The sequence below is a fragment of the Eschrichtius robustus genome, chromosome 4, assembly GCF_028021215.1.
Source record: "Eschrichtius robustus isolate mEscRob2 chromosome 4, mEscRob2.pri, whole genome shotgun sequence".
In the NCBI taxonomy this organism is placed as follows: domain Eukaryota; kingdom Metazoa; phylum Chordata; class Mammalia; order Artiodactyla; family Eschrichtiidae; genus Eschrichtius; species Eschrichtius robustus.
This window is the reverse complement of record NC_090827.1, coordinates 14,573,968-14,596,616: the sequence shown is the minus strand read 5'-3', so window position 1 is coordinate 14,596,616 and position 22,649 is coordinate 14,573,968. Positions and strand designations below refer to the sequence as shown.

Here is a 22,649-nt window from a genome sequence, read left to right as displayed (position 1 = left end):
CCAGTTCTGGATACTGACATTTTCTAGCTGTGTAATTTTGGGGCAAGTCAGGGGGAGTCGTTTTTTCATTTATAAAAGATGGGAAGGAAGAGCTTTGAAATTTCTACGAGTCCATGAAAAGAAAAGTAATAACTTGTAAGAGGCTTTTAACTCTGGTTAACACAAAAGGAGCATAAACTGTTTTGGAAAATGAAATATAGATTGTTTTCCTTGAGAAAAAATATCGCAGCTTTATTTTTCTTAGTCCTGTCCTTCCCCTACTCATTCGTAACAGGTAAAAGCATTCTAGGTCCTCTTCTCTCTCTCTGTCCACACACGCATGCAAACCAACCAAGCCAAATAACTATAAAAAAATATGTGTGTGGGCATTCTGCAAGGTTGCTGTTATGTCCCTGCCTGTTGAGTCTGCTTATTGAGAGCGAAATGGAAATGTGTTAGAAGCAATCGCTTGATTTATTCAGCAGCCCGAAGATTCCTGATGTTTATCGGGAGCACGGCAAACTCACTGGGTGCAAAAGGTTATCTGACAGGTGCATTGTTTCTGCCCCTGGAAAGCGTCACGAGCCGCCGCTCACCTCTCGCAGAGTGCTGGCGGAGGCTCTGGCTTCCCTTGGTCCTCGGCTTCAGGTGAAAGCCATGGATCCCTAGGTGGTCAGCTAATAGCTTCTTCCTTGGTTCCCTGCTCAAGACCAGAACTGTACTCCCTCACCCATAACTTTTCCCGCAAACCCAGTTTGTGGCGCTCTCCTTTTTTCCAAGGTGCTGGCGGGGAGAAAAGGACGCAGGAGCAATTAAACTAACCTTCTCTCGCTGCGCCCTCCCCTCCCAGCCCGCTTCCCTGTTCTCGCAATTTGTTATCTCAATGTAGACACAAAATACAAAGGATGTAGCTTAAAATCAACCTCTCAAATCCAGCGAAGTTTAGCCAGTGGAAATTCGCCCAATCTTCAGTTTAACAAATAGTTTTACTCTCACGTTTGCCAAAAACATTTTAGAAGGTCTGCTTTCTGATCTCTCCATACAAGTGCTGTATTGACTTTTTCAAAATCTATGATCCTGAGACCCAGAAAATACTTTTCCTGAGGACCCTGAGGTGAGAGTGAACGCACTGTTAGTTTCTGTGACCGACTCAAAAATGTAGTTAAATGTTTTCTACATAGGCATTAAGTCAGAAGGACAAAATTAAAGCAAACATCATCTTCACTGGAAGAAGCAGAATTGATTGGAAAGAAAAAAAATGAGTGTAGCTCAATGACTTCCTAGGACAACTGCAGGAAATTGATTTCCTAGGACAACTGCTCATTGAGTCAATGAGCCCCGATACCCCTTTCCCCTCAAGTTCTTTTCCATTGTTCTCTTTTCCTCTCCCTGCCTCCCTCACTCCCCCCAAGAAAGAGGAGAGAAAGTGAGAGACAGAGGGAGGAAAGGAGAGAAAGCTTGTGTTGTGTATTTGAACTACAAGAAAAGCTTTCAGCTTGGCTAAAGTTTTTATGAAGTGAAATAGCTAATCCTGGTAAAGTTCACTGCCCCTGGCTAGATCCTAAGCGATCTCAATTTCTTGCAGAAATTGTTGGGAATGGTATAAGGAAGCATGGAAAGATCCTGGAGAGATTCTAGAGGCACAACTGTACTGCAAGTTTGGGAAAGGTTTTACCTCACAATTTAATTATTGACTTAAACACTTTTCTATATAGGATTTCTGGTACTACGTGAAGGCACAAGGTCTGTAACAGAATTTTTCTTCAAAACTCTTGGGTCACACAAATTTGCATTTCATAGAAGACAATCCAAATCTTCAAGGTCATTTTAAACTGTTTTTAATGCTTATATTAGAATGAAATAAGTAAGTGACAAATAGAAGTTATTTTCACGTTTATTTTTATCATTTGCAAAAGGAATACATAAAACAATGGCAGTTGGCTTTGCTAAATTAAAATAAAATGATCTCGAGTAGAAAACGTAAAAAAAAAAACAAAAACAAAAAACGAATCAAGATAAGTAGAAATGGTAGTAAACACTCAATAATAAATAAGTTTTCTAATATTAACAAAGCAGAATAAAATTGACCAAATGCTTTTGACACTACTAGATGTGGTTGTTTTATTTATTTTTTAAAAACAAACATTTGCAAAGAGCTTAAGGATAAGTGGCCGTGTTTAAAAAACAGAAACAAAACTGGTCTGCAGTTGGCAGTTGAGTTTGTCCCAGAGCCGCAGCAGTAGCGGCTGATAAAGTGCGTGCGCCAAGTTTCCTAAAAGACGCCAAGGTTCTCGCGGTCCGATATACATACTGGGTATGTTTATACGATATAGAAACCTCAAAGTTCCTTGCTTTCTGACAGTTCTATAGTCAAAAGTTACACACTTTGGAAGCATTAACTTTGCGTTTCATAATGCATTTTGGGAGACAACCTCGGAATACTCACTCTCCCACACGTGAGTGCGCGCAACACACAGGGATGGATGCCCAGGGTATAAAATAAATCAAACACAAACCAGCGACAGAGAAGAAGATGCGACGTTTTAGCAGCGTATTGGCAGCAGGGAACTAGAATAATGATGCTATGTACGAGTACATATAATTATACCTTATCTCTCTACAGGGCGACAGAATGTGGGAGGAAAGAACCCAACTTTAACAGCAAGCTTTCACCGAACAATACGGACGAGAGGGAGTTTGGAACAGCGGCGGCTTTTGCAAACCATCAAATGTAGCTGCCTTCACTGAAGCCAAGCCGTTGCTAAACAACGACCATCGCTTAGCAAAATTTAAAAGGGTGCGGGGATCTTTAACCGCGGGGCTTTCCGCGCCCTGGGAAAGGGTGATTTTGTTTCTGCCTCAGTTTTCCGGGTTTCTGTCACCTCCCTAACTCGCCTCATCCGAGTCACTGTAATGGGAATGGGGGGAAAACTCTCCGTCGCTTCTGTGGGACCGCGGCGACGTTTTGCTACTTTCTTCCTGCACTGGCTGCAAGATGCCCCCAGGCAGCGCAGGCGACAAGTTCTTTTGCGCCATCATCGCCGTCAGGGCGCTGTCCTCGAAAGTCGAGAAGTGCAGAGCTTCCAGCTGCATCGAGTATCCTCCGGCGGAGGCCGGGGCCGAAAAGCGAGTCCGGCAGCTTCCGGGCGGGGTCGGCCGCTGCCCGCCTCCCGAGGCTGGCGGCGTCCCCGCCGCGGTCGCGGTGCCCGCGCCTGCTTCGTAGGGGACGGCGGCGCGAAGTTGGTGGTGTCCGCTCTTGCATGATGCTGGCGGCGGCGGCGGCTGGTCCCCGCCGCTGGGCGTTTGAAGCAGCTCGGACAAGGCGTTAATGTAGATCTGGGCCATCTGCAGGGTCTCGTACTTGGACAGCTTCTTGTCGTTGTTGAAGGACGGGATAACGTTGCGAAGCTGGTCGAAGGCGTGGTTCAAACCGTGCATCCTGCGTCGCTCCCGGGCGTTGGCCGCCAGCCTCCTTTGCTTCTGCACCCCGTTCACCTGTTTGCTGGAAGGGGCGCGCTGGCGGCTGCAGCCCAGCTCGTCTGCCACCACCCCGCCTTTCAGCTTGCACAGCTGTTCCCGCACTTTCAGCGGCCCCAGGCTCTTGCTGCTGCCACTGCCGCCGCTCCTTCTCACCAGCTCTCCCCGGCCGTCCGCCTCGTCCCGGGGCGCCGCGGCCTCGGAGGCACCCAGCTCTGGGGAATGGAGCAGGTACTGGGCGGCGCGTGCCGTGCAGATGCCCTGCAAAGTGGGAGCCAGCCAGGCGCGTGGGTCGGTGCTGTCCAGGAGGGACAGCTCGGCCGGATAGACAGGATGCTCTCTCGTCTGCAGGGTCGCAGGTGGCTGTGATGGCGGCGGCTGCGGGACGTGGTGCGGCTGGGGATGGCGGTGGTGGTCCCCCAGCTCCTTCACTTCAGCCCACTCTTGTGCGTGCAGCAGGCGGGACATTGCACTGCAGAAGCTCGGAGGCGCAGGGTCGGAGGAGCCACTGGCAGACAAGCTCAACAACAAAAAAAACCCTTCCCGGGTCTCTACTGCAATGTCTTATTTTTTTTTCCTCCTCGACCCTCCCCCACCCACTCGGAGATCACACACCAGGTCGCGTGCAACGAAGCTTCTCCGGTTGCTGAAGGCGCTGCGCCCCTTTAAAAAGCGGCACGCGCCAGTGTGTCTCCCCCCGCTCCTCTCCCAGCCCCCTCCTCGCGCCGGTCGCGTGTCTGCTCAGCCAATGGAGGGCGCGGGCAGGCGCGTGCGAGCAGCCAATCAAAGAGTTCTTACACCCGGGGAAAAGTTCCTGCTAACCCAGCGCTCGGCTGCCCGCTCTCGGGTTTTTTCCCCCCCCCCCCCCCCCCCGCTCCTTTCTTTTTCGTTCCTAAATTCATATGTTAATTGCGGGTTGTAATTTGACGCCGGTGTTGTATCACCCCCGCCAGGGGCTGGAGAGCGGGAGCGGATACGGAGAGGACTCTTGGCTGGAGGCCGAGTCGATTCGGGTCAGAAGTGCGCGGCCGCGGGCGGGCGAGCGGCTCCGGGCGAGGCTGGACGCACCTGGCGCGAGGAGGGCCCTCGGGGAGAGGATTGAAGCGCGCCTGCCCTTTGCTGTCTTCAAGCTGGGATCGCAGCTCCCACCGTTTGTGCCCACACATTTAAAATCTCTCATATATAATATGACATTACGTATACTTGTATATGCATGCATATAATACATGTATGTATCTAAAAATCTTTCATAGTCTATGTGTTCATAGATATATAATTGCTAAATGACGTCCACCATTTAAAATCAAATCAATGTTAGAATTTTTTTAAAAAAATGCTGTCTCCGAATACGTTTCTCATTTTTCATCTCTCGCTCTAGATCGACTTTATGTAGTCCTTTTCTTGATGGAAAGTAAAGCTCTGGTACAGTTATAGAATGTACCAAATTCCAGACTCCCTCGCCCCCAAATCCCCTCCGTCCCCTTTTCCCAGCACCCTGCGGCCAACTAGGATGGTAATCTGCAGAAAACTCTCCGCTGAGTAGTTTTAGGGCAGGGATATTTTACAGTTTCAGCAACCTAAGACTCCTTACTAAATGCGGAGCAAGGGGAGGGTGCCCAAAGAAAAATGAAAGGCACCTGCGTTCTGGGCAATTCTGACTGAACACACTCAAGCTACAGAAGTCCGGAGTTACCTACCCTTCTGACTCAGGAGCCCCAGGTTTAATACGGCGCAAGGCTTCTCCGGCAAACGCTGAGAAACCACAGCCTAACTCCCTCCACCCCAGATCTGTTCAGTTAGGGTGTGCTCTCCCCACCGTCCCCCCCCCCACCCCCGCCATGGCCACGGGCCGGAGCGCTGAAACCCGGGAGGTCCCGGGCGAAGCTGGGACGCTGTCTCCCGAGGGAGCACCACCCTCCTCCCCCCCCCCCCGCCTGCAGGGGAGTGGAGGGGGAGGAGCTGGGGGGAGTCACAGCAAAAAGCCAATCAGAAACGCCCTGGCCCCGGGCACGCACCTGCTGGCTCCCAACCCTGCTCCGCCTCGGGGCGCTCTCCTGCACCTTACCTGTGGCGCGGCAGTGGGACGCTAGCAGCTGCTTACAGGCTGCTTTCTGCTTCAGCGGTGGCCGCCGTCCCTAAAGGAGTTTCGTCCTCTGGAAAACATAAAGAAACGCCAGCAGAGAGAGCTCCGTGGAACCTGGTTTTGCAGTGCCCAGAAACGACTGAAAGTTGTTCTTGCTAGTATTCTCAGGGACTTGACTTAACCTGCCATTTACAACTCCTTGGGCAAAAGAATCTCTGGGACTAGACTGGATTTAGTTTTAGATAGACTATATATATATATCTTCTATAGCTTTATGGAGATGGACCGTGTGTGTGTGTGGTCCATGGTGAAATACATTTCTTTTGGCCTGAGAATAAACAGGAAGCTCTTTTTCTTCACCCTGCCTTGTCTTTCCTTCTTTTCCATCAGGTGGGCAGAGGAAACTAGGCATCTGAGCTGGGGTGGAACACGGGGCCCAGGGCATGGGATTGGAACCTGGGTAGCACGAAGAGGGTGTCTCTGCAGAGGCTTCCTGTCACGGGATGTCAAACACTACGTAATGTGTTTGTAGGGGCTGGATGGTGGCAGAAGCCCCTGAGTAGAGGGTATGGCAGTTTAAGCAGAAGGAGGAGGGCTTCTCTGTGTGTGGAGAGCTGGATTAGTTACGTACAGAAGGACTAATGAAAAAAATAAGCATTTGAGGAAAATAGGAGTAAGGTTTCTCACTGTCAGAGAAGGGAGTTACAAATATGGAAATGGACAAAACTGTAATGTTGAATTTGAATTGGAGATTTTGATATCAATTTATGGTGTTCAATATGTAAAATAGATGATATAGGAATAAACATAGATTATAAATGTGGAGTGGGTGTGCATTCCTACGTATATTCCCTAGCTCTTTTCGTTCTCAGGGCTTGGGTTCAGCAATGAGCATATCTAGCTCTCAGATTTTAGTTTCCAAATAAATTGCCCACTAAAAAGATGCAGGGTTCCTGAAAAAATGGGCTAATTCTAGGGATGGTAGCAATGTTAATTTCCTGACTTTGATGGCTTTATTGTGGTCATGTAAGAAAAGAGAATGTTCTCCTTTTTAGGCAATACTCACTAAAATATTCAGCTTATTCTCAAATAGTATAGTAGAAAATTTCCTTGTATTGTGCTAGCAACTTTTCTGTAAGTTTGAGATTGTCTCAAATAAAAAGTAAACAAACCAAATAGGCATATTTAGTTTGTTCTTTACATGTCTAGAGCTACCAATTCATGTCTAGCCAAGCATTATACAAGTGTTGAAGCTGTTGTTATCGCTGAAACTTTAAGTTAAATGTTGCTCTGCCCAGCCACAGTAGAGTATGTGTCCAATGGGTTTATGAATTCTTGGGTTTTAATGACTATTCAATTCGTAAGAAGTCAAAAAATATTTCTCAAGAGGTGCCAAGAGGGACTTCCCTGGTGTTCCAGTGGTTAAGAATCCGCCTTCCAATGCAGGGGATGCGGGTTCGAGCCCTGGTCGGGGAACTAAGATCCCACTTGCTGCGGGGCAACTAAGCCCGTGGGTTCTAAAGCCCGTGCGCCACAACTACTGAGCCTGCACTCTCTGGAGTCCACGCCCTACAACTAGAGAGAGGGCCGTGTGCCGTAACAAAGGCCTGCTCACCGCAACTAAGACCTGATACAGCCAAATAAATAAATAAATAAATACTTTTTAAAAGAGGTGCTAAAAATTGAATATTAACTTGAAATGCATTCTTCTACAGGTTATTTAAAATAAAAATGTCAAAGTCATGATGAATTCTCCTAAGCAGTGTTCTGATCAGGTTACAAACACTAAAAAAAAAAAAAAAAAATCAACCAGCCAACCAAACAAAGCCAAAAAACCCCCCAAAAGTTTTGTTTTCACCATTGTTTGTAGTCTTACCTTAACAACTGGCAATTATGAGAAAGAATTAAGCATTTGTCCTATCTTTCCTATGTGAATGGTATTTCAGAGTAATCAGATGGTCTTGCCTTAGTTCATCAGGAAAATTTCTTTTCAGAATAATCCCATCTAATAAGGATAGAAGAAATAAAAGACAGACAAATCAACGTTTTGCAACCCCTAATGAAAATTTTTATTTAAGCAATCATTAACAATGAATGAAACAATTAGATCAAAGTTTGTTGGGGGAATTTGACCACGGAAGGATCAGTTTGTCACCACTGGAACCCATTCATCAATCTTCACATCATTTAGAGTAGAAGACACTGATATTATGTGCTTCCTGATTTTTCATGCATTATGAAGTACTCAGACTCCTATGAAGTATTCTTTAAAAAAAGAAGAAAATAAATCTGAATTTAAAATATGGGGGATACCGTATTAAGTTAAATGGCATCACGAGAATGCAAGAAGACAAACCCACATCATGTAACATTTTATAGAACAAATGTTCAGTTTCACCAAGTCTGTGACATGAAGAAAGAAGGAGGGAGGTGAGGAAGGATTGCTCTTGATTAAGATAGTCTCAAGATATAACACCAAAAGCAATGTGCAGACCTTGTTTGGATTCGGATTCGATACTAAAAGGATTGTTTTTTAAAGGCAGTTGATGAAATGTGAATATAAATTCAGTATTAGGTGATACCAATGAGTTACTGTTAATTTTTTCTAGGTATGATAAAGGCAATGTGGTTATCTAAAAAGCTGTCCATACCTTCAGAGTCACATTTAGATAGATATAGGGGTGAAATAACATGTTTATGATTTGCTTTGAAATACTTTATTAGCAAGATCAACACTATGAAAAAGGAAAAATGAAGCAAATGTACAAAAATCTTGATGATCGCTAGATATGGGTGATGACCATTAATTAGCTCTACATGCACATGAAAATTTTCATAATAAAAACTTGTTAAAAATTCAGTGGCATCTCACTGTATCATATATCAACCACATAGTTCAGCATTTAAATCCCAGTTATCTGGTCCTAACCTATGTTTCTAGCCTGAGATTTCATTATTCCTTTTGCACAGTTTCTCATATTGTATTTCAAGGATCATCTATGTGCATGCGAATCACTTGGGATATTCGTTAAATAGATAGATTCCTGGGCCCCTGCTAAATCTACCAAATCAATTTTGTGAAAGGGACCCAGATTTGTATTTCAGATAAGCACCCCAAGAGATGTCTCACTTTGAGAACTATTTTTCTAGAAGTTTTCCTGTGCTTTATTCAGCTATTTTATAGTTCTCAGAACTTGTAATTTCTGTCACCACAAATATGCCAATCCAGACACCTGTTATCCAGTCCTACTTACTAAAATGTAACCTAAGTTTCAAAGTCTAGACTAAATGCTTCCTTCTCTAAGAATTCTTCTCTTGTCACCTCTGGAACCACCATTTATCCTTCAGCAAGGAGGTGAAAGCAAGGTGTCTTTGGGTCTACTACTACACTAATGGCTTGTTAGAGAAGTTCAAATTTGCATTTGTTATAGTTCCTAAATTTGCCTAGGTTCATTGACCATAGTATCTATATCAGTTATCTATTGCTGCATAATAAATCCCTCCCCCCAAGCTTAGTGGTTTAAACAACAAACATCTATTACATCACAATTTCTGTGGGTAGGAGATTCTGGGGCTGCTTACTTGGGTGGTTCTAGCTCAAGGTTTCTCAAGAGGTTTTAGTGGAGAGGTCAGCTCAGGTTTTAGCATCTGAAGCCTTGACTGGGACTGCAGGAACCACCTCCCAGAGGGTTTATTCACATGGCTGGAGAGTTAGCACTGGCTGTCGGCAGGAGGCCTAAGTTTCCTGCCCTGTGGATCTTTCCATACGGCTGTTCACGTGTCCTATGGCATATGGGCACCTTGCTTATGGAGAGGGAATGATTCAAGAGAGAAAGATGAAAGCTGTACTATCTTTTAGACTTACATTCAGAAGACACATTCTGTCATTTCTACCGTATTCTAGTTATTAGAGGTGAGTTACTAAGTCAAGACCACACCTAATGACAGTGCAATTAGGCCTGGAAGTATGAATTGTGGACAGTACGTTAAAACTACCGCCATATTCCTTTGTTTCATGTTAATTTCCCTGTTTCCTTTGCAAACTTTAATTCCTCTTTATTTAACTAAGAAGGGAGGAGGCATTTTCAGTAATGTGAGATAAATGTAGCAGAGGCTCTAAAAGTTGTATGTGAAGGTTAAAGTAGCTCAACCAATTTAGCAAATCATGAGTGAGAGTCAGACTTTCTGTTTCTGAAGCTATTTCTAATGGCATTTGTTCCAAAATTTGTAAGTCAACTATCTAGACTCTCCACAGAAACCACATTAATGCAGCTAATTTGCATTAACTTTCCTTTCTTCTCATTTTTGTGATATCTCTTTATTTCAAAGTCACATTTGTGAATTTGTTTTAATTTATATAGCTATGTTCTGAGCATTTCTGTAATGATTATTGGTGATGGTTAGGGATAGTAATATGCTGGTAAATGTATGACAATTGGCTCTCTGAAAAAAAAATGCATGTATACTTAATTAAGTTTATTAAAAATTTTATTGATATGAAACATGTGTGGCACACAATTTATAAATAGTAATATTTGATATTTTTATTGTAAATTCCCTATAGCCATTGATTCTCACAGAATACTTTCATTGATTTTTGTCATTCTTGTATCTATAACTAACTAATGGTTTCACTGATGAAAAAATATAGTTCCTACAGAGATGCTGATTGATATTTTCATTTACCATTAATGAATAAGATGAAAGTGAAATGATAATGAGGATGCGTATTGGAATTCACTTGAGAGTTAATGACGTGAGCAACTTTTTTGCTGACTAGGATAATGATTTTCAAATACAGGAAGAATATGTGCTCAATTTTTTTTATTCCTAATTATTTGTTATTCACAGTGAAATGGCTACAGACATGGACAAAGTTTTAAGTTTAATCTGCATTATTAACATTTTCTCTATCACTTTAAGCCTAGACAATCAAGAAAACAACAAATTAAGCCTTGATTTTGGCATTTGCCAATTTCTGTTGGTGTAGATTCACCTGTTGCTAAATCAAATGGATATATTTGTCCATTGACCATATCTTAATTGATCTCCTTTTCAAATTTTAACATAGTTAAAAATATTCTTTGCAAAATTTTCTTTTCCCTTGAGTTGAGGACACTATCTTCTTCTCCCTTATTTCTCCCTAATTCTCAGGTTGTTCCTTCTTAATTTCTCTTAAGGAAATTTTTCCCTCTAGTTGGTTTGGGATCATGCTTTTATTTACTTACTCTACATACATCATCTATATGCCAGTCATTACCATATTCTTATCTATCGCCAGGTCCTTTTACATGGTTTCCATTGCTCTTAATATAAACACAAACATTAACAACCAGCACTAATCTGAGGGATCAGGGAATGTTTCCTCAAGAAGTAAGACCTGAAAGTTCAATAGGGGGTAGCTAAAGAAAGAGAGAATGATGAAGAGCTATTATAACAACAATGTCAAGAACAGCAATAGCAACAAAGGATCTTTGACCATGGACTGAAGAGCCCTGCTTTACTGGGCCCTCCCTATCTCTTCTGCCTCGCCTCTCCTCTCCTCCTCTTCTACTCTCCTATGGTGTTTTAGCCAATCGGTCTTCTTTTCTTTGCTCATATGTATCCAACATCTTCCCATCTCAGGGCCTTCACACAGCTGTCTATTATACTCTTCCTTTCTTGCCTGGCTCCTCTTTGTCTAGCTACCTCCTGTTTGACTTTTAGATCTTGCTTTCTAAGGAAGCATTTTCTGATCCCCCAGATTAAGGTTGGTTCCCTCTTTTACACTTTTATGGTACCTTATATTTGTTTCCTTTAGTATTGAAAATCATTATCAAACAACACTTTGTGTAACTATTTATTTAATGTTGATCTCCCCTCTGTCACCCCCTGTCCTTGCCAGTGAGGCTATTCTGTTCAGTGTCGGGGCAGTTGAAAAGGAAGCTGGATGGCTTCCAGTGGATGAGTCATTTATATCACCTGGTTGTCCCATGCTTCCCCTGTGGTAGTGGGACTCTGGTGGCACTGGTACAGGACATAAAGATCTGCACATTTTGTGTTCACTCCCGAAGGTCCATCTACATGATTCCTCCTCATATCTCCTTGTCTCCACTCTTCCAGTCTTAGTCGCTACAAGTCCCTGATTCACAAGCCACTGCCCGGGAATCTGGGTGCATACTTACCTTAGGCCATTCCTTTCTTCATTGACATCTGATGGTAAAGTGAGCGATGCAGGACTTCCCCTCAACACTGTCTTTCAGGGATTCTCTGAGACGAGCTGTAGTGCAACAGCAGCCTATTTTCAGCTTGCAGAAATATCAAGTCACCCTATCCATGAACCAGGCTTCAGTTCTTCCTTCTTTGTTACCTGTTCCTTTTCTGTTAGCTCACTAAAGATGAGACACTGATGTAACTGAGTAACGTAAGGGTCTGGGACACCTGTTCCTATAACTTACTTATGCTCTCCTGAACTTGCTTGGGTCTGATCCAGAATGTACTATTTCCACAATATGGTGGATGGCTACTATGCCCTCCCCATTCCCCCTTCCCCCTCCCCCCCACCCACCTTGTGATTAATGTGACATCCAGATCAAGGTGAGTAGCCCCAGCTGCACGGTCACTTAATACCCCTTGGTGAGGAGTTCAGTCCAGTAGCATCCAGGATCTGTTTGGAATGGTGACTAGTTCTCTGCTTCAGATGGCATAGCCTTGTTCCAAGCCCTTAGAGGTCTGTGCTGTGACTTTTCTATTGGGGCTTGCAAAAGACTCTAAATGGCAACCTTATATTCCACAAATACCTCTAGCACCAAGGGATCTGCTGAATCACATGATCTTGGGGACAAGGATGCTTGTTCCACAACAAACTCCCCCACTCAAAACTACATGCTTCTGAGTCAACTGCCAACTGATAAATAAGTCAGAGCTGTATTTCTAAATGTGGCATGTTCCTTCTCCAAAATCCAAAAAGGACTACAAGGCATTATGCTTTTCTTAGTGATAAAAGGTATGAGGAGTAATAACTTGCCGGTTTCTTTGGGCATGCCTTAGCATGTCACAAACTTCTGAAATTCTAAAAACATCAATTTGGCAGGATCCTGCATCTTTATAATAAGCCTCACAAGGGCATTTCTTACAAAGCTACTTTTTGCTTCCCAGCTCCAATTAACGTGATGTCGTCAGTAGAATGGACCACTATGAGATTCTGCAGAAGTTCCAGGTAAACAAGGTCCGTTTATCACAAGAATGTTAACATGACACTGGGTCAAGATTATGAATGTGCTGTGATTCATGCCAAGTGAATGTGAACCGCTTTTTATCATCCTTCTTGGTGAATCCTCCAGATCAATAGCTGCATAATAAATGCAACAGTTGCCTGGCAGCTGAGATTGGGGCTCCCACTTGGTTAGGTTCACAGTAGTCTACTGTCGTCTGCTGTGATCCATCTGATTTTTGCAGGTGTTGGAGTGGCAAATTAAATAGGGACATGATGGAGACCACTCCTCTACCATCTGGTGGTACACACTTTTGAGAGTGATACTAAATCTCCGTAGTTCCACCCAGTGTGCGGCGTTTTCCTGATTTACTATCTTGGAGGGAGTGTACTTTCAGAAGCTTTCACTTGGCCCCTTCTCCCACTGTGGGCTTTAATCCAAGGTTTAGGGAGCAAATGTAACAGTTTATAACTGTTGCTAAAAATATCCATCTAACATGCACTTAGGAAGTGGAGAAATGACCATAGTCTTTGTACCCATTGGACCCCTTTCAGGTTAACTTGGGCAGCTTCTATTTACCCACCTGGCTTTGAAATGTTCCCGCTGTAAGGAAGACCTATGATAGCATTTTGGTTCTTCTGGTATCAGTGTCAGCTCACATGTTTTATTCAACAAAACTTTTAATGTTCTGTGCATTTTTCTTTCTTCGGTATATTACATTGTATTTCCCAGGTTTAGGTCCATTTCAAAAGAACCTATTTCCTAGTTTAGGTCCATTTTCAAAAGAATCGGAGGGTATTTCAGGGAAGAACTGGTATTCCTTTCCATTGATTGGCTCAAACTTGCTCAAGTGTAGAAACTAGGAAAAGATTAGTGATTTTTTTATTTTCATGTCTGGCATCAATCTTTGACCTACCTACTTTTGGTCTTTTCTGTTATATAGATCAAGCAATACCACTGTTAGCTACCTACATTCATTTCCTGTTGTTAATACAACAAATGTTTTGGTCAGAGTTATCCAGGGAAACAGAATCAATAGGAGATTCTATATAAATTTATGAATTTGAAGGAATTTGCCTTATGAGTTTGTGGCAGATGACAAGTCTGAAATCTGTAGAGCAAGCCAGCAGGCTGGAAACTCAGGCAGGAGTTCATGCTGTGGGCTTGAGGCAGAATTTCTTCTTCTCTGGAAAACCTCCATTTTTGTTCTTCAGGCCTCCAACAAATTGGATGAGGCCCACCTGCATTACTGAGGGCAAAATCCTTCACTTCAAGAATTATAAACTGATTGTAGATATTAACAAAATACCTTCACAACAGCACCTAGATTAGTGTTTGAGTGAATAACTGGCTATGATAGCCTAGCCAAGTTGATAAATACAACTAACCCTCACCACAAATTACTATAAACATAGTGGTTTGAAACCATACAAACGTATTACTTCAGAGTTCTAGAAGTTAAATGTTTAAAATCAGTTGTGCTGGGCCCAAGTCAAGGTGTCAGTAGAGCCATACTCTTTCTCAAGCCTCTAGGGGAGAACCCATTTCCTTGCCTTTTCAGTTTCTAGAAGCTGCCTGCCCATCTTGGTTCATGGCCTTTCTCGTCATCTTCAAAGCCGGCATCATAGCGTCTTTAAATCTCTTTCTCTCTGACCTCTGCTTCTGTTGTCACTTCCCCTTATTTGATTCTGCCTCCTGCCTCCTTTACCTGACAAAGGACCTTGTTATTATTCTGGGCACACCCAGCTAATCCAGCATAATCTCTCCATCCCAAGATTCTTAATTTAATCACATTGCAAGTCCCTTTTGCCATGTAAGGTAATATATTCACAGGTTCCAGGAAATTAGGATGTGGACCTCTTTGGAAGGACCATTATTCATCTACAAAACTATCCACCTATTGTGTCCCTGGAAACGCTGTGGTCTATTAGCTATTGCCACAGATCACTGGGGGTCAGGATCCCCAATTTCCATTCTGGCTTTGCGTCCCTGTATAGTAGTTACATCCACCTTGACTTTGACAGTTAAGTGGCAACACCTGGCCTCTACTATTCCAGAATCCTCTCATTTTGTTGACACTGATGAGCTCATTCTATGGCAGCGTTCCTGAGGGTACACCCCAGCTTGAAAAGGACAGATTCACGGCATTTTCTCAACAATGCATTATTCCCACATTAGCACTTTCCTTTTTGATTTAGTGAAGAGAGTTTCTTCTTGGCTTTCCTGGGAAACATAGTCAATTAATGAATTCTCTGGTCTTAAGCATTAAATCCATTCAAGGGTATCCTCTCTCTCTCTAAGCCTTTTCCCCCTTTCTTAAAACTGTGATAAAGCTGTTCTGGCATTTCCACCTTATTTACTGTAAGTCAGTGCTTCTTCCAAGTTTAAGAAATCCATCCCAGTATAATATTTGGACTTCTAGGACATAAAATCCTGAGTTATGGGAGTTCCCCTAGGTATTGTAGAACTTTTGGTGTATAGTTCCTTTGCTTCCAAAATAAGAACAGTACTTCCCCAGGTGGGCCATGCTGAGACTTGACCTTAGTTTTATGCCTATGAACTATGAGAAAATGGGGCCAATCTTGATGAAGGCAAGTATTATCTTGTGAGCCATCTTACACTTGTGAGGTCTCTGAATGGTCTCCAGGCAAGAGGAGTTGACTATTCTTGAATAAAAGAAAGTGGGTCACTTGAGGAGGCCTAGATAGTTCAGCAGAACATGGGGATCCATATGTCCCCATTTCATCCTCAGTTTCTCACTTCTTCTCTCTCAGGACCTCGAGTTTAGCATGGTAAATTTGCCAGGGCTGTGTAAGTCTTCTCTGCAATTCTGCTACTCTTATAATCAGGCCTGATTTTCAGCCTGTACTGGCAATAAACGTGGGTGTTGTAGAGGTTTTCTGGATTTTTACATTGTGTCCTGAGTTGGTGGTTGGCTGACTTGAGCCCACCATTTTCTTTCAGTGATGTATCCATGGTACTTCACCTGCCATATCTACAGCCCTTTATGGCAACCATTGTCACCGTATCTCTCAAATGGTAGAGATATTGCACAAGCTCAGTGTCTCCTCTTCCTCCTGCATCCCAACTCATCGCAGATGAGACTCTCAGCAGTAGTAACCCTACCGCATGCCAGGGGTCACCGCAACCCACTTACCGCCAACAATGCACTCTTTGCTGCTATCTGGCCAGGGAGTGATCCAATTCCAGAGAAACCCATCTGAGGTTATGCTTCCTAGACCATTTCCAGGATGAATTAGTTTAGTTTGGATTCTCCCAAAAGTAGATCCTTAGACAAGAATTCACATTGTGGTAGGATGGGTATTTGCTTTTAAAGTACCTGTTAAATTATTCATAATTTATGTCTATATTTTATGTATTTGCTGGTGTACATACTATATTTCTCAGTTAATTTCTTAAATCTCTCCTTGTCCTACATGACAGAATAAATTCCAGACGAATTAAAAATTAAGTGTAAAAATGGGAAATTTTAAAAATATCTAGAAGGTAATGTAAGTAAGTGTTTTACTGATATCAGGCTAAGTAAGCATTCTATGCATAAAATCACTGGAAGATTCAATAATTAATGAAATAATTTAAAATGTTAAATTAGCAATGATTTTTAATAATAAAAGAGTTCCACAAACTATAGTACATAAAAACTGAAAACATTTTTCACGTACAAAAATCATAAAAGTTAAAAGTAAATGATAAATTGGAAAAAATATTTGCAACAAATTTTACACACAGTGAGTTAATAGGCATAATATAAAAAGGAATTACTAAACTTGATAAGAAAATGACTAGTTCCTGATAGAAAAACAGCCAAAAGATAAGAGCCGGTAATTCATGAAGGAGCAGTAAAAATGGTCTATAAAGATGAAAAACATATTCAACCAGGAAATGCAAATTAAAACAATAAGAAAGTTCTAGTTAATTGTCTCAGATTGAACATACAGATACCCTCCTCAAACATCATTATTATGACAGGAAAAGGACACAAAACGCATAACACAGGACAAAGAGAATAGCTAAAGAGACAATAAAAAAAGGAAAGAAGTCAACTAATTTTACAAAATGGAAACAGATGGACAAGTGATAATTGATTTAACAGAATTGAGAAAGCCTATACCTTAGTCTGCAGGGAAAGCCAAGGAGAAGACCAATTCCTGCCCTAGTTCCCAGACGTGAAGTTGCTGGAGGCACTGGGTATCTCTGAAGGCAGGCATGAAGGAAGGGCTGATGGAGGAGAGACAGCAACCTCCTGTGCTGTTGGTGTGCACGCAAATAGGGGCATCTCTATGTTTCTAAGCCTCTTTTATCACCTCTTTTCATTCTAAATTGAGCTCCCGCCCCTTATAGAGTAGTATGTAAATAGTAATGACCCCTTCATTTACTCTCATGGAAGCTTCCAAGATATTTTCATCAGTATGGCTGTTACTGGGATAATTTTTGTATCTGTTTTAGAGATAGTATCCCTGAATGCACTACGCACATGATAAGGCTGTAATAATGACACTCTTGCCACCACTTGAATATAAATCTCAGAAAGCCTCTTTAAGGGGAAGTTTCTGAGTTATAATTCTGATAATCAGTTTGATCTAGGAAAACATAATAATAGTTCTCTGGGATACTTTGTGAGGAAAACAACTTTCCCAAATTTATCCAATCATATATATTGAGGGCTCTCTATGTGTACAACACAACACAACACAACACAACAAGGCAAACAAATTTATTACTTGATTCTTGCTAAAACCTGCAAGGGCTTCTGGATTCTCTTAGGCTGAAGACCAAGTTCCTTAGTGTGGCGTCTAAAACCATAGGTTGATTTCTACCCACCTCTATGATTCTCCTCCCAGCCTTCTTACCTTTGCTTTCAGGGCTCCAGTCCCTTGGAGTTCTTTTCAGTTCATTCAGCCACATTGGCTTTTAGTTCTTGGGGAGCTTTGCTTTCTCTCACTGAAGAGTGCTTGCTGGTCTCTCTGCCTGATATGTTCTTTCCGCCTCACCTCTCTACCCCAAATTTCTACTCATTGTTCTTACTTTAGCACAAGCTTTTTACTTCTTCCTGTAAACCTTCTAAACTAGGTCAGATTTCTTTGTCACACCCTCTCATTGAATCTTGTTCCTTTCCTTCAGGGAATTAATCTCAGTTAGTAATTACACATTCATTTGGAATGATTATTGGTTTAATGTCTTTTTCTGATCCTGGAGTGTGAACTCCAGGATTTTGCTATGTGAGGTCCATCGCTTTACACAGTGTCTGGAAGATGGATGGCACTCGATCTACATAAATTGAAGGAAAGAATGCCCTCAAAGAGTTTAACTTTACTAATTCCTACAAAGAATGGTTTAGTTGCTGCCAAATTTTGATCTAGTAAATAATAGTATTCTCTATGCAGATTTTCAGCTTACAGAAATTTAGCTTTGTGGGAAAGATGAGAAATTTGGGATTATACTCCCACTAGATGCTGCTGTGACAGAGAGGGCATTACATCTTCCTGGTGTGATTTGTATATATTTTGTTTGAAATAAATTTTATTTATTAAGGAGCTGCTGCTTATTTGGCTTGGTCATTCTAGAACATTGATAGTAACTATCGGTATCTGGTTCAGATACTAACCGGTTAACTGTTAGCTTTGAAAAGTTCTTTATACATTTTGAACTTTATAAACACCATGAAAAGATTCAACAAAGAAGAACTGAACTCACACAAAGATAAGAACCAATTGCAAATTTACTAGGCAGTCAATTTCAGCGTAACTGTATACACACCACACTGGAAAGGACGCACAGCGATGTTCCTATGTAGTAACTTCCAGTCTCTCATGCTAAGGAGCTTGTGATCTCTCTCGGTACCATCAGATTACCTTCTTCATTCTTAACCTCAGGGCCATAATCCACTGACTACCTTTATTTCCCAAACTTATTCATGCCTTACCAAATGGAGTAAGAACAATAATTTTTAAAAAAATCAGTCTTTGTTGCCAATAGGAGAGAGTTCTTAGTCTGTTTGAAAGTGTTCAGAGTTCAGTCTTTAATTACAGAAACTTCCCCGTGAGCCCCACCATTGTGTCTACTGGCCGGGTTCCATCTGCTGCTGGAACTTCTAATGTGAGTTTCTGAAAAGCCTGGCATTCCTGCCAGCGATGGGGAGTGGCTAGTCTCTGCATGCAGATACCTCTTTCTGCAAAACGCTGCCTGTGTTTTTCTTTTCTACCCTACGTGTCTGTGTCTCACTAGGCAGTATCTGCATCCTGATGTGGCACTGAGAGAACTGACTGCCTCTGACAGAGGTACAATTTGCAGACGAAGGTTAAACTGGAATGCTCACTGCGTGTCACTATCAAACATCCCCTTGGCTACCCTTGCCTGGTGTTTGGCTATAACTGTTCCTAGCTCACTTACATGTAATCTGTGAGGGAATAGCTTTTCTTTCTCACATAGCCTTGGACAGGCAAGGGCAGACAAACTATTAAAGTAATTCATTTTTATTACCAATGTTAATCACTAAAGAAGGAATTAGAATTCAACCAGGGAAATTATTTATTGACAAATTTTTATTGATAAAATAATTCATCAAAGATTTATGAAAAAATTAAAAATCTCTGAAAAAGAAAATTATGTCAACCAAGATCGTAAAAGGTATGTCTGTGGGTGAGGAAGGGTTTTCTATTTTGGGCTGGCTATGTAAGTGACATCAGTGATACTGAGGAGTTTTTACTTCTGAAAAGGAAACTAGGATGTAATATTGCGATTTATGAGAAAGGCTACTGTAAGACAAACATCATGTGGCTGCAGGTGACTCCATTTCCTGCCCAGTCGCATTTGTCCTGATACCTAGTCCAACGTCTTAATCTCTTTCCCGATTTGGATCGGTCTGTTCTTCTTTCTCAGTTACCATGAGCTGAAGTTCATCGTGTTTCATAAGCTTGGGCTGTCATTTCAGCAACAGCTTTTCTTCCTGGCATAGGCCTGCTCTTCGCTGGGTCCTTTGGCTCAGTGCCTCTGACCTTGGGTGGCTGGTACCCTGAGTCTCCCTGGCTCCCTTCCCGCAGCAAGTGGGGACTGTAAACTAGAAAACACTGTTTTAATTGTTTTTGATTTTTTGAAAGTCTTAAAATGAACTTTTAACGTTATAGCCTTAAGAAAAGATTTGTGAATTTCTCAGTTCACTGATTTGGTACATTAGATTCAGCTATCCTGACATATAGCTAGGAGGAGACTGTGAATTATTTTCCATCCCATTTAAAACTATTTTGGAAACTGACACAATCAATATTTTTCCTAAAATCCTCTTTCCTTGTCCTGGGAGCCTGAGGGAGTGGGTTACAGTTGAAATTTTCTATTTCAGGCTTAAGATCTTACTTCAGAGCTTCTGGGATGCCAATCTTATCTGATCTTTTGGTATATGATCATCATTCTCTTCACTCAAGAGATCTTTTGTAGAAACTTTATGCTATTCCTGGAGTTACATGCTAATATGTTCTTAGTTTTGGAGAAGCTGGTATAGAAGCTATGTAGAAAGACAAAATCATTTTTTTTCCTTAGAGGATTGTTGAGTATCAATGGCTCCATAGGTACTCCATTTAAACTTCTACTCAGGACCAAAATAGAGTCAGTATTTCAACCTGGGATAGACTGTTCCAGTGAGATTGGACTCAAATTAGATCAGCCAATCCAAAATCCATTTTGAATCACCAGAACTGGAAGGCTAGACTAAGGCTTGGCCATGTGTGTAGAATAGAAAACATACCTCTTTCTGTGTGTGTGTGTGTGTGTGTGTGTGTGTGTGTGTGTGTGTGTGTGTGTGTGATATGAGACTTGTTAGCCAGGAACACAGCTTATCACAGGTCTGTTAGACAGACAAGGAGTAGACAAGTCAAAATCAGAGAGATAAGAGCCAGGTTGGCCTGAGGGATAAAGTGTGCTTGAAGAAGGAATGTGTTACCAAATCTTTGCTATAAACGAATGTCTAGAACTTTTTCTTGCCAGCCCAACTATAATAAATCAGGCAGTCAGGGGTGGCTTGTGTTTTGCTTATCTGGGTCAGTGTCTCCTTATAACCAAGTCTTCTCACTCTATCTTAGGAGGCATGCGCTCCACTGGAGTGGCTGGTGATTCCTTTGGTAGCCAAAGCCCAGGTGACTCCCTGAATCATTGCTGTCTGGCTACTTCTCTGGGGCCAAGAGGGGGTTCTCTACAATCGCCCTGGGGAAAGCCTTCCATCAAGAGGGCTGACTGGTGTCCGGGTCTAGTGGTGTGTTAATGGTGGAATGTCTATATGGCAATAGGGTCCTGGCTTTGGTCCTCTGGATTATACCCTTGTCATCTTGTGAGGCATCAGAATTCTTATACTGAATCCAGATATCCAGGAGGGCACGTACTTCGTCTTCTTTGTACCATTCACTTGCATGAAGGTGGCAAGAATACCTCCTTCTGGTAAATTATAATACTGTATTTGGAAGGGAGGAGGAAGAACCCATGGAAAATGGGGTGATTAGAAATAACAAAGTTACAAAGTGCTTTCACATACATTTTCACTTGAGTCTCACAACAACCCTGTGAGGTAGGTATAGTATATAACGCTGTCAATTTTATTTTGCAAAGAAAGACACCAAAGACTAGAGAGCTTAAGTGATTTGCCCACAGTCATGATAAGTGCCAGGACCCAAACTCGAAGCCACGTCTTCCAAATTCACAGCTTGATTCCACCTGCGAGCAGCTACAACCTGAGGGCTACCAGTTTGATGACATAATGGGGAAGGCGCTTAGTAAGTGGGCACCTAACTTGTTTAAAAGTCAGGTGGCTTAGAAATAATACATTAGTAAACAGAATCCATACAATCACCACTTGCAGGGGTTCCCCCGGGGACTGCTGCTTATGGGCTTGAATCTTGCGGGTTGCTTTGGCATATTAGGAGATCATCTGAGTAACCTGGACAACTAGGAGCTTCCTGGGTGGTCAAAGATCAGAGATGAGGGGATTCTCGTGGCCATCATCCCACTGCTGTAGCACTCATCATCCTGTTTAATTGTTTGACTTCCCCATTAGAATGTAAACTTCTTAGGGGCAAGCACTGTAATATATTCATCAGTGTATAATCAGAATTTAATACAGTTCTGGGCACATAATAGATCCTCAATAAAAATTATTTGAATTCACCAAGGATTGAGATGTTTCATGGGATGCTTCCGTACTTTACTTGTAAGAGATTGATTTGCCTGGAAGAGGCATAATAGATGAATGTGGAACTGGGAATAGGGAAAACTCAGTTATTTTGATGGTGGGTAGTACACACAGGCACTGCTATTCCAGGGTGTAATTTCACGATCCAAGTGATCTCCAAGTGATGACTAATTTACTAGATGTGGATTCAAACTGGTAGCTCTACATTAGTCAGGGGTCCATGCAGAATGTAGGTTTTTGATGGCCACTGGGGGTGAAGGCAATGTCTCTTGTCATGGAGAAAGGTGGTTCATTGTGGTAAATACGAAGGTAACATTGTTTTAGTAATATGGAGAGAGCTCTGCGATAACATTCTCCGAAGATCATTCATCACAGTCACCAGTGGTTCAATAAAAGTTGGGAGAGGCCTCAGTCTTCTTCTGGTTCAGTTCTGCCAAGACACATTCTCCTCGGTCCTCCACGTCTGTCTTCTTGACACTTGGCCATCAGAAGTCCCAAGACCCACAGTTGAGACTGTGTTGAACCTTGAAGAAGCTGGAGGACAAAGCTTCTGTGGTCCAGACCTGGGCGTCAGTGTGAGCGCGGCTGACCACGACACACAGGCAAGAAGCCCGCCGCATAGACGCATCTCTCCAAGAGGAACGGGCTGGCTGCTCTAAGACCCACGACCTGTGGCTGAAAGCAGTAGTCACGTTGTTGCTCTTCTATGAGTGGATTACAGAAA

General features: G+C 42.4%; 1 protein-coding gene across 1 annotated transcript; it reads right to left on the bottom strand.

Annotated features, from left to right (window-relative positions):
* Positions 1-2,865: 2,865 nt before the first annotated feature.
* Positions 2,866-3,924, bottom strand: ATOH1 (atonal bHLH transcription factor 1). The gene has a single exon (XM_068542056.1). The coding sequence runs from the start codon at positions 3,922-3,924 to the stop codon at positions 2,866-2,868; it is 1,059 nt and encodes a 352-aa protein (XP_068398157.1).
* Between the last annotated feature and the right edge of the window lie 18,725 nt (positions 3,925-22,649).